Source organism: Podarcis cretensis (genome assembly GCF_951804945.1).
Source record: "Podarcis cretensis genome assembly, chromosome: 6".
Taxonomy (NCBI): Eukaryota; Metazoa; Chordata; class Lepidosauria; order Squamata; family Lacertidae; genus Podarcis; species Podarcis cretensis.
The window spans coordinates 1,253,291-1,265,447 of record NC_137175.1 but is presented as its reverse complement, the minus strand read 5'-3'; the positions used below and the strand labels follow the sequence as shown (position 1 = coordinate 1,265,447).

The 12,157-nt window shown below is 48.6% G+C and overlaps 1 protein-coding gene across 1 annotated transcript; it reads right to left on the bottom strand.

The window, feature by feature from the left end:
• Positions 1–1,280: 1,280 nt before the first annotated feature.
• Positions 1,281–9,982, bottom strand: LOC307217982 (eppin-like). Its single transcript, XM_079980107.1, has 4 exons — positions 9,827–9,982; positions 7,865–8,050; positions 3,495–3,662; positions 1,281–2,461 (listed from the first exon to the last, which is right to left on the bottom strand). The coding sequence occupies exons 1-4, from the start codon at positions 9,918–9,920 to the stop codon at positions 2,451–2,453; spliced, it is 459 nt and encodes a 152-aa protein (XP_079836233.1). The 5' UTR covers positions 9,921–9,982; the 3' UTR covers positions 1,281–2,450.
• Positions 9,983–12,157: the final 2,175 nt, after the last annotated feature.

Genomic DNA, 12,157 nt, shown 5'->3' with positions numbered 1-12,157 from the left:
CCTGAGGGCATGCAAACGGGCCCTTAAAGGGCTTTTTGAGGCAGGAGGAGGGTCATGGGGTGCCAGGGGAGGGGCCCCCGTCAGGTTTGCTGTATAAAAGCCAACTCTGGGTCCAGGGCCAGATTTAGGTTTGATGTGGCCCTCAGCTCCTGAAGGTAATGGGGCCCTTTATATGTCCAGCTGCCCTTTATCAACAACAAATTGTTGCTCTTTTTGTGTTGAATATATGCTATATGGTAATTTATGGATCTAATAGGTATCTCAGCCCATTTGCCCATGTTGCCATGCAAGCAGTCCATGCAGAATGTAGGCACCCTATATATAGAAAGGAGCAAAGCAGGGATATTTTAGGGAGCAGGCAAGCAGGCGGGATCCATGACTTACATCATAGGAGCCTACACAACACAAAACACTGTTGCTGCGTGTAGGTTTCTTTTTATTTGTTTTTTATATTATATTATGGAAATGTACATCCAGGGGGTTTTTTCCTTTAAATTTTTTTTTTGGGGGGGCCAAGAGAGTGGGGCCCTAAGCTATAGCTTGTTGAGCTTATACGTAAATCCAGCACTGTCCGGGTCTCAGTGCTACAGCTTGGAAACTTCTGCCTTCAAATAAGCCCAGCAGCTGACACAGCTCTCTCTGCTGCCAGGACCTGAAGCTGAGGAGGCCAGAGAAAGATCTGCAAAGGATGAATCATGGCCAATCCAGCCCAGTTCGACATGTCTCTTTAGACCCAGCTAAGGAATACCTAAGGGATGCGGGTGGCGCTGTGGGTTAAGCCACAGAGCCTAGGGCTTGCCGATCAGAAGGTCGGCGGTTCGAATCCTCGTGACGGGGTGAGCTCCCGTTGCTCGGTCCCTGCTCCTGCCAACCTAGCAGTTCGAAAGCACGTCAAAGTGCAAGTAGATAAATAGGTACCGCTCCGGCGGGAAGGTAAATGGCATTTCCATGCGCTGCTCTGGTTCTCCAGAAGCGGCTTAGTCATGCTGACCACATGACCCAGAAGCTGTGCGCCAGCTCCCTCGGCCAGTAAAGCGAGATGAGCACCACAACCCCAGAGTCGGCCAGGACTGGACCTAATGGTCAGGGGTCCCTTTACCTTACTTTAAGAAGGGCTGGCATCACAAACAAGACTGGTTCTCAGCCCCCCCCCCTTGTCCAGCCCCTTCCCTCTCTGCCTATGCATCTGTGGCTTTGGCAAGTGCTGCCTGGAACATAGACCCACCAACGGGTGACAGTCGGTACCCATTCATTCATTCATTCATGAGCACCAGCCAAAATCCGTTTCTTTATTTGTTTATTTGAGTATTTAGAAAGCACCAACTCATCAACAGAGAGACTAGATGACCCTTGGCATGGGCATAGCCGGGGGGCAAGGAGGGGCAGCTGGCCCCCTAAATCAATAAAAAAATTACAAAATACATAGCTAACTGAGGTTCTTCCCCCCAGCAAAGATCCTGGCTATGCCCATGACTCTTGGGGTCCAACCCTACTGTTCTAGGATTCTAGGAACTTAACACTCAGGAGGCGGCCAATATCTGCCTTTTTCTGTATCTTGGACATAAGGTGACATCTTTTTCTCAGCGGGCACCTGCCTTGCATGGCTCAGTTTCCAAATGGGGGGAGAGGATCTGCTATGAGCTTTGCTTGGGCAAATGCAGTTTTTGCTTATCGTTTCCTTGGGTGGGGTGGGGAGGGCAGCCGTATATCCTAGCAAAGCCCTTCTCCCTTTCCAAAGCGCAAACAAGTGCATCTCACGCCACTCAGGTCATCACCGAGGTCAGAGACAACTGCAGGGGAGCAGGCAGTGGGGGCTGCAAGCAACAACCGGGGAGCAACGGAAACCACGATAGGGGCCAGCCACATCAGCGGGTCATCCAGCAGCGCTCCTTGGGTAAAATGATCTCCTTCCTTGGAGGTTTATCAGCAGAGGTTTGATGGCCACCTGTCAGGGATTCTGCATTGCAGCAGGTTGGACTAGAACTCTACAATTCTATGATTTTGGAGATCCCTGAACTTCTCCACAGGATCAAGGATCTACGAAGATGTGGACCAAGAGGCCTGAAGCACAAATTCTTGGTCTCCCCTGCCAGGACTATCACTCTGGAAACAGGAAACAGCAGAGAAGTGTCAAAGGGGGTTAAGTATCGATTGTGACACGGGCTTTCGACACAGGTATTGCTTTCATGCAGAAACATGTCGGATGCATTGCAGAGGGTGAGGCATTCCCAGGAACCCACGATCAAGGAGCTGGCAGGCTGGAGAGCAGGCAGAGCGCCCACCCAGGATCCCTTGCTCCTCTCATCCCATTTTCTGAAACAGAGTCAAAGATGTCAGGGGTCTCTGAGCCCCTTCTCCACCAGGCCAGGAAAGAAGGTGCAGCTGCTGAGAGGAGGACGGAGTCAGGTCTCGCAGCGAGGGGACAGGTCTGCCCCGATGGCTTTCTCAGTCTAGGCTGTCCCTGGAAAAGAAAAGAGGACAATTTAGAGAAAGGGCAAGTCATGCCCTCCTCTGGAGCTCGGTGGAAACGTACTGGGAGCCAATGTAGGTCTTTTAAGAATGGTGTTATATGGTCTTGGCGGCCACTCCCAGTCACCAGCATAGCTGCCGCTTTCTGGATTAGTTGTAGTTTCTGGGTCACCTTCAAAGGTGGCCCCACATAGAGCACATGGCAGTAGTCCAAGCAGGAGATAACCAGAGCATGCACCACTCTGGCGAGACAGTCTGCAGGCAGATAGGGTCTCAGGCAGATAGGAATCCCCTGCACAGCTGGATAGCTGCCCCAAGAAGCTCCGAAGCAACACTCCAGCTGCTCCATCCTCCATATTACACCCCTTCAGAGATTTGATGACGGCGACCGTATAGGAAACTGCCCTATACTGAATCAAACCATTGTTCCATGTATTGTCTACACCAGACTTCCTCAACCTTGGCCCTCCAGATGTTTGAGACTACAATTCCCATCATCCCTGACTGCTGGTCCTGCTAGCTAGGGATCATGGGAGTTGTAGGCCAAAAACATCTGGAGGGCCGAGGTTGAGGAAGCCTGGTCTACACCGACTGGCAGCAACGGCTCGGCAGGATTTCAGTCAGGAGTCTCTCTCAACTTCACCTGGAGGTGCCATTGAATCTGGGACCTTCTGCTTGCAAGATAGATGCTCTTACCACTGAGCTATATCGCCCTTCCTCATATCACCTCTCAGTCATCTCTTCTCCAGGCTAAACACACCCAGCTCCCTCAACCATTCCTCATAAGGCTTGGTTTCCAGGCCCTTGATTATCTTGGTTCACCCCCTTCTGCACACCTTCCAGCTTGTCCATATCCTCCTTAAGAGGACTCTGGGTGGGATATGACCAAGGCAGAATAGAGTGCTCCTATGGCTCCCCTTGACCTGGGCACCAGACCTCTGCTGATGCGCCCTGGAATAGCCTTTGCCTTTTTTGCTGCTGCATCACACTGTCAGCTCATGCTAAGCTTAAAAGTGCGTACTCACGGGACTTCCCGCAGGTTCGGATGCAGTCGTCTACCGTGTCAAAATTGTTCTTGTTCCCACCGCAGCCGCCATAGACGAACTGCTCGCATTTCTGGGTGGAGGCGTTGTAGAAGTAGCGAGCGAACATCGCCTTGCAGTTTCCGCAGACCGAGGGCAGGCGGCAAAAGTCTGTGGGGTCCAGAGAGAGGGAGAGAAGGGAGGGTGGAAAGCAATGTGAGGCAGGCCTTAGGAGGACGGAAACATCAGAAGGCACTCCCCTTCGTTGGCAGCGCTCGGTTTCTACCCTATTGATCGATCTTCTTGGCACACAGGGGAGAAAGAAGGACGGAGGAGAATTCTTTGCATAACCGGACAAACTGGATCTGGAAATGCGCAGGCAAACTCAGGGAGGCTTCAGGTGTTTACGCTCAGGCATGTGCTGGCTGGTGACAAATGTCACCCTCAGGTGGAAAAACTATGGCTGAGCTCATGCCCCAAAAATGCCAGCTGCCCTCGCCTTCCTTTTCAGTTCTCCTGGTCCAAATTGTGCCTCAAGGTTTTAGAAAGAGCAAAAAGAGAATTGTCGAATGAGACAAGGTGGTAAACACCGCGGTCATATGTCTCATATAAACCAATTTTAAAAGTGGGAAAGGCCAGGAGTCAGCGCCGGATTTACCTATAAGCTAAACAAGCTATAGCTTAGGGCCCCACTCGCTTGGGGCCCCCAAAACAATTTAAATGATTAAAAAAACTGGATGTACATTTCCAAAATATAAGATAAAAAACAAATATGATAAAACCTACATACAACAACAGTGTTTTGTGTTGTGTAGGCTCCTGATTGTTACGTGCAAACGGCTTGAGATACCTATTAGGTCCATAAATTACCATATAGCAACACAAAAAACAGCGACAATTTGTTCTTAGCAAAGGACAGCTGGACACAGAAAGGGCCCCATTACCTTCAGGAGCTGAGAGCCTCATCAAATCTAAATCCGTCCCTGAAAAGAGTACAAACAAAGGGATGGAAACTACGGGACTCAGTTCTGAAGGAGATGATGGCAGCCACCAACTGATAGCTCAGTCAGCAGACAGCATGAGACTCTGAATCTCAGGGTTGGGGTTCAAGCCCCATTTTGGGCAAAAGATTCCTGCCTTGCAGGGGTTGGACAAGACCAGGGGCAGTCAACCTTTTTATCCCTACTGCCCATTAATGCATCTTTCTTGATGGCAAAACTTCCTTACCGCCCACCAGCGCTCAATGGAAGGAGGATTCAGCTTGTGCCTTGGAAACCCTACCGCCCACCTAGAATCCTGAAATGCCCACTAGTGGGCAGTAGGGTCCAGATGGACAACCCCTGGTCTAGATGATCCCTTGTTGTCCCTTCCAACTCTGCAATTCTGCGATTCTATAAATAGGATTAGCCCATTTCATGGAGAATAAGTCTGACCGCTAGCCATGATAATAATAATAATATTATAATAGTATATTATTTATACCCTGCCCTTCTGGCTGGGTTTCCCCAGCCACTCTGGGCGGCTTCCAACAGAACACTAAAATACAATAGCCTATTAAACATTAAAAGCTTCCCTAAACAGGGCTGCCTTCAGATGTCTTCTAAAAGTCTGGTAGTTGTTCTTTTCTTTGACATCCGGTGGGAGGGCGTTCCACAAGGCGGGTGCCACCACCGAGAAGGCCCTCTGCCTGGTTCCCTGTAACTTGGCTTCTCACAGCAAGGGAACCCCCAGAAGGCCCTCAGAGCTGGACCTCAGTGTCCGGGCAGAACGATGGGGGTGGAGATGCTCCTTCAGGTATACTGGACCGAGGCCTCCACAGCTCGGAAGCAATAACACTTCAGAATATGAGTTGCTGGAAAAGGCAGAAGGGGAGATCGGCACTCCTTATGTTCTTACTTGCTTTGTTGCTGTTGTTTTTTAAAAAACCACACCATTATTTTGCTCCAAATTTGCTTTTGAATATGTGCAGAAGTTCCTTTCACTTTGTACCTTTGGGGACACAAGTAAAGGCTCAAGCCAAGCTTGCTCTCTCTCACACACAAAGTTGGGAGGGCTTCAAGTCACACCTACACAGGTGGGTTTTCCTGCGTATGAACAGCCACAGGTGCATTGGCAACAGCTGGCAACAGGCAACTGGTGATGTGCAGCTCTGTGTGGTGCTGAGGAAGGCGAGGACGATGGAGAAATTCATGGCATTTGCATCATCCTGGTTCTGAGATGTTGTTTTGGTGTAATGTTGCCAGCCTGGCCCAGCCCTCCTCGTGATGCAGTCAGAGGTAGTTCCCACCCAGCGCAAGACACAGAACCACAAAGAAACGTGAGGCGAGCCACACTGAAGGGTGTGGGGACACAGCTGGGCCTCTTTCTCCCTCCCTCCCTTCCCGAGACACAGGTACTCACACCTTCAAGGTGAACACATCTCAGGTGTGAGGAGGGATTTGGCACAGGAAGCTACTGGCTGGTTTCCAGATTCCATTGCAGGCACTGCTGCGCAGAGTGGAGAATTTCTGCAGGCACGGCTCCCTTCACCAACACAGCGCCGTGCTTGGAGAAATTGTACCTGTTGGAATTCTCCCCGTTTTGGAATGTTAAGAGCAAGGAAAGTCTGCCCTGTAGGGGAGTGCAGCAAGGAAGCCGGGTAAAGCACCCCTCAAACGTCAAGCAGTTTACACTTGCCACACATCTGTGCCCTGTAGCAGGAAAACTACAATTCCCATTTCCCATTGGTGGGGTTTCCCAACACCTCAATCTCTCTGTTCCCTGAAAGTCAGAATCTCCAGGATCACCAAGGAATGAGTGATGTTCTGAAGACTGATTTTTCAAAATTGCATTTTGAAGGTCCCTTTTAAAACACACGCACACCTTGTGATGACTTGAGCTGCTGGGAATCTTCAGCTGTGATTCCGGCATTGCAGGATGACGCCTGTCAGTCCCTGAACTCTACAATTCTATGATTTTTTAATGGCAGCAATTATCCAGTTATTGCTTGAAAATCCCACACCCAATATTATTTTTCGCACTTTGAACATGACCGGATGCAGCCTTCAGGAGCTGAACCAGGCCCCTAAGAAACCCACGGCTCGCTCCAACCAGCCAAGGCTCCTGGCCCCCCATCTTCTCCTCCTCACCTGCCCCCATCCATCACTTTTGTCCCACGTGGAAGATGCTGCCTGGGCCCTCTGTGGGACTCTGAAACCTCCCTCCTCCCTCTGGTCAGCCTTGGGTTCCCCAGACAAAGACAAGCCAGAACATGCTGATGGCCTGGAAGCCCCAACTTGCCAAGCCCTCGCTGAGTTGGGGTGTTTGGGCGGCTGAAAGCAGGTTCCCCTGGTTGACTAGATCAATGGGTCCCAAAAAGACCAGTACTACCCCCTGAGAGGTGTGGGGCTACCTAGGGCTGTTAGCCAAAGTGGCTATGCTTTGCAGTTTAGAAATCTCATGAAATAAATAAACATATGGGTGGGGGAACAGCACTCAGTGGCAGGGATGCTTCTTGCAATTCCCAAATAATGTCTGACTTGCACCTGCACCTTTTGCGTGGACTGGAAGTTAATAATAATATTATAATTTATTATTTATACCCCGCCCATCTGGCTGGGCTTCCCCAGCAACTCTGGGTGGCTCCCAACAAAATATTAAAATACAGTAATGCATCAAACATTAGAAGCTTTCCTAAAGAGGGCTGCCTTCAGATGTCTTCTAAAAGTCTGGTAGTTGTTGTTCTCTTTGACATCTGGTGGGAGGGAGTTCCAGAGGGCGGGCGCCACAACCGAGAAGGCCCTCTGCCTGGTTCCCTGTAACTTGGCTTCTCGCAGTGAGGGAACCGCCAGAAGGCCCTCGGTACTGGACTTCAGTGTTAGTGACCCTTGGATTTTAGTATTCTAACAGTTTTCAGCAGTTTTCTAAAACAAAATTTAAAAAAAACTAAGCAATTTAAGGGCCATATAAGGTACGATGTCTTAGTGTTCCAATCCAAAGCATTTTCACGTAAGGCTCTGAATAAAGGTTGAATATCATGTTTAAATCACATTTGTCTATATGATTACAGCCATATTGGGGGGACGGGACCCAATAACATGATTCAACATTGCAAAAGGGGGGGTGGAATCTGCGCCAATCATGTACAATATCCTGTACAAATTCAATAAATTTCTGCACCCCACCACTGGACTCCTAAATTTATCGAATGTGAAAGAAAGCGAGAATTGAGGAATAGGGTCTCCCATCCTTGCCACAATAACTTAGGAGAGCTTTGGTGGGGTGAACTTTTTAGATTGCCCGCCTCCCATGGACACCCCCCAAGACACAGAAAGGGAGCCGTGGGGAGAGGCAAGGGGCAGGCAGGTAGGGGCCCCATCCAGCACCCCACTCACCAATGACGGCTTCCTGGCAGACGTAGCCACAGTCCCCTGGGCAGCACTTCTGGGTGCCTGGGCACTGGGAGTCATTGTCACAGGTGGAGCAGGAGTTGTTTTGGAGGCAGGCACTACAGTTCCTCTCTTCGAAGATGTTCGCCACGGGGGGCACATTGTAGCAGTAGCCGTCCTTGCCGTCCTTGCCTGCAAGAGCCACAGGTGAAGCTCACCAAAGGGACGGGGAAGGGCAGCCAAAACTATCAAGGGGGTGGAGCAAAGGTTGCAGCGTTTGGGACTTTGGGGTTTCGATTAAAGGTGGCCAGGTGATCGTCTACACTTCCGCTAGTCCTGTGTCTACAAAGCACAGGTCCAATCAATTTTGCTTTTGTCTCACCACTTTCCCTGAAAAACCTGCTCTTTAGTGATCAATCGGAACAAATGGCAGTTCGTGGAAAACCCGATTGCTGTTTGTTCCAATTCAGCGCTAAAGATTGGGTTTTCCCAGGGGAAAGCAGTGGAGCAAACAGAGGTGTGCATAAGCCCTGGGAGGCAACATTTAGAAGTTTATAAAACAATGTCTGGCACGGAGAAAGGAGAAAAAGAAAAGTCTCTCTCCCTCTCCCTTTCCCTCTCCCTTTCCCTCTCCCTTTCCCTCTCCCTCTCCCTCTCTCTCTCTCTCTCTCTCTCTCTCTCTCTCTCTCTCTCTCTCTCCTAACACAAGAACTCATAGGTATCCAGTGAAGATGAATGTTGGAAGACTCAGGACAAGTAAAAGAAAATCATTTTTCATACAGTGCAGAGTTAAACTGTGGAACTCCCTGCCACAGGAGGCAATGAGGGGCACCAAGCTGGACGACTTAAAAAGTGGATTAGAGAAATTCACAGAGAGGGCTCTCGCAGGCTACTAGCCAGGATGACTCTTCTCAATGCTCTAATCCTGCTTATGGGTTTTCCCATAATGAACATCTGGTTGGCCACTGTAAGAACAGAATGCTGGACTAGGTGAGTCACTGGCCTCATCCAGCAGGATTTCCTTATATTCTTAAGAGACCCACAAAGGCCACCTTCCAGAGCACACACACCCCACAAAGAAGTGCAAGAGGTAACAACGTAAGCTGAACCACGTAATGCCTCTTCCGTATTTGTAAGAACTTGGTTGTTTCGTATGGCAACAGTTTCACTTTGGAACTCCCTGCCTATTGATGTCAAGCAGGCCCCTTAGCTCTATTCTCTTTGGCACCTAAAGACAGCAGCTGGTGCAGAAGGGGCCCTGCCCAGGCTGTGCCCCTATGCGCACACAGTCCCCCACCCTTTAAAGCACCATCAGTTCCAAGGGAAGATATCTTGGGGAGCAATGCTCAGATCGCCTGCTGCTTGGTGCACACCCCTAAAAAACAAACAGCCCCACCCCAGCCTGTACAGCCCACCTTGAGGGGCATCTATATAAAGACTGTGCCAGAGGGTCCCATCTTTTCCTGGTCTGGACCCACAGACCACTGGTGGAGAGAGAAGGAACGTCATACAACAAAAGACTCAGCTGCCTCAGTTGTGCGTCTTGGGGTCGGGGTGGGGCGGAAAAGGAGCTGCAGAGCCAGGAGAAGAGAAGGCTGAGAGGTGACATGAGAGCCACCTGAGGGCTGTCACCTGGAAGATGGAGCAAGCTGGATTTCTGCTGATCCAGAAGGGAGGACTTGAACCCATGGCTTCAAGTTACAAGAAAGGAGATTCCGACCAAACCTTGGGAAGAACTTTCTTGGGCAGTGGAATGGTCTACCTTGGCAGGTGGTGGACTCTCCTTCACTGAAGGTTGGGTGGCCATATGTCAGGGATTCTAGAGCTGTGGTTCCTGCATTCCAGGGGGTGGACTAGAGGACCTTTGGGTCCCTTCCATCTCTACAATTCTGTGTTCCAGTGACCACCCAAGGTGCCCCCAGCCCAGTCTCAGAGGCCCCATGCTCCCCTCTGACCAGCTGTACTCACCTTCTGCTTCCTTGGCATCCAAAGAGGGCATGCAATGGGCCCCCAGGGTCAACAGGGCCAGGGGGAGGAGGAGGAGGAGACCACCTGCCTTCATGGTGCTGCCAGAGCCGTGTCTGAGCCCTGCCAGCCGAGCCCGGTGGCTTTTAAAGGGCCATGCAGGCGGGGCCGGCTCACGGGGGACGCGCTAAGGCTTGTCACAAGCCGGCTCACTGGATTCCCTTCTAATCCGGCCCCAGAGCAACAGCCCTACCCAGGTCGGCGTATTCCCAAACACGGGGGAGGTGTCACAGGGCAACACCCGGCCGCAGGGAGACCAGTCAGACTGGAGCCTGGCAGGGGGAGGGAGCTGTCAATCTCCACTCTCCAGGTTTCCCATTTTTCCCAATCCTAATTTCTGTTGTCCACATTCATGCAGCAATTTGCAATATATATATGTATTTAGTCCTCCTAAAAGTTCACTAGTGTTTTAGGATGAGTTTCACCTGACAAAGGGATTTTTGGATGTGGTTTTCACTCCTTTCATATTTTGAAATAGATGATAGATATAGATGATAGATATAGATAGATAGATGATAGAAAGATAGATAGATAGATGATAGAAAGATAGATAGATGATAGATAGATAGATAGATAGATAGATAGATAGATAGATGATAGATAGATAGATAGATAGATAGATAGATAGATGATAGATAGATAGATGATAGATAGATAGATAGATAGATGATAGATAGATAGATAGATAGATAGATGATAGATAGATAGATAGATAGATAGATATAGATAGATTAGATAGATAGATAGATAGATAGATAGATAGATAGATGATAGATAGATAGATAGATAGATATAGATAGATGATAGATGATAGATGATAGATAGATAGATAGATAGATAGATAGATAGATAGAGATAGATGATAGATAGATGATAGATAGATGATAGATAGATATAGATAGATGATAGATGATAGATAGGTAGATGATATAGATAGATAGATAGATGATGATGATAGATAGATAGATAGATAGATGATAGATAGATAGATGGTAGATAGATAGATAGATAGATAGATAGATAGATAGATGATAGAGATAGATAATAGAGAGAGAGATAGACAGATAGATGGATAGATGATAGATAGATAGATGATAGATAGATAGATAGATAGATAGATGATAGATAGATAGATAGATAGATAGATAGATAGATAGATGATAGATAGACAGACAGATAGATAGATATAGACAGACAGACATATGGCAATGTAATTATCATTGTTTTAAAATTGTGTTTTGGTGCTGTGACTCATTTTGGGACCTTTGTGTGGAGGGCAGGCAATTCTTAATAATAATATTTCTAATACTAATAATAGCATTTCATTATACTAATATAATGGATTTTGTGTGCAGTTTTTACAGAGACATGCACCTCTGTGCACAATTCCCCCCAATCTATGCAATTATGTACCTATTGGGGTGTGTGGAGAATTGCATTGCAAAATTCAGAGAAATGTGAATTTCAACAGAGAGCTGTGTTTCGGTCGGGCTGGGCCGGCGACTCGAGAGGCAGCACCCGTGTGACCTTCCTCCCAGTCCTCTTGGCCCCCTCTGCCTCCCACACTGTGCAGAGTTCGCCAGAAGGCCAGGGCGGCTTTCGGTGGCCACCGAAAGTGCACCTCACCCCACCCTCCCTCTCCCATTGTTCAGCTATGGCTTATCATTAGCCAGGCTAAGCACCCTGGCACCTGACTGGCAGACCTGAGCACACCTGGATTGCTGCACCAAGCAGGGCAATCGAAGCTGCGGAGACCGGGAGCCAGGGCTGGATGGGAAGGAACTGGGACAAAGAACAACAACCCTCAAAGCCATTTGCAAAAACGATACGAGCAAAATCAACAATCATTTAAGACTTTGGCAAAGTTAAAATAGCAATAACTTCTGCGTAGACTTCCCTAAACTGAAATGTTTTTAGCAGGCAATGAAAAGAAGCACCAAAGATAGCTCTTGCCTGATGCCGAAAGGCAGAGGGCTCAAAAGTGCAGGTGCTGCCATGCTAATAATAATAATAATAATAATAATAATAATAATAATAATAATAATAATTTAATAATTATTATTTATTTATACCTCAACCATCTGGCTGGGTTTTCCTAGCCACTCTGGGCAGCTTCCAACAGAAAGGTTGAGCTCTTGCAACTGCAGAACAGGCATTGTGTGGCACCTGTAACAGGTGAGGTGATCTTGCAGGTAAACTGAGCCCAAGTTGTTAAGGGTTTGTATACTAATAGTTATGGATGCGGGTGGTGCTGTGGGTTAAACCACAGAGCCT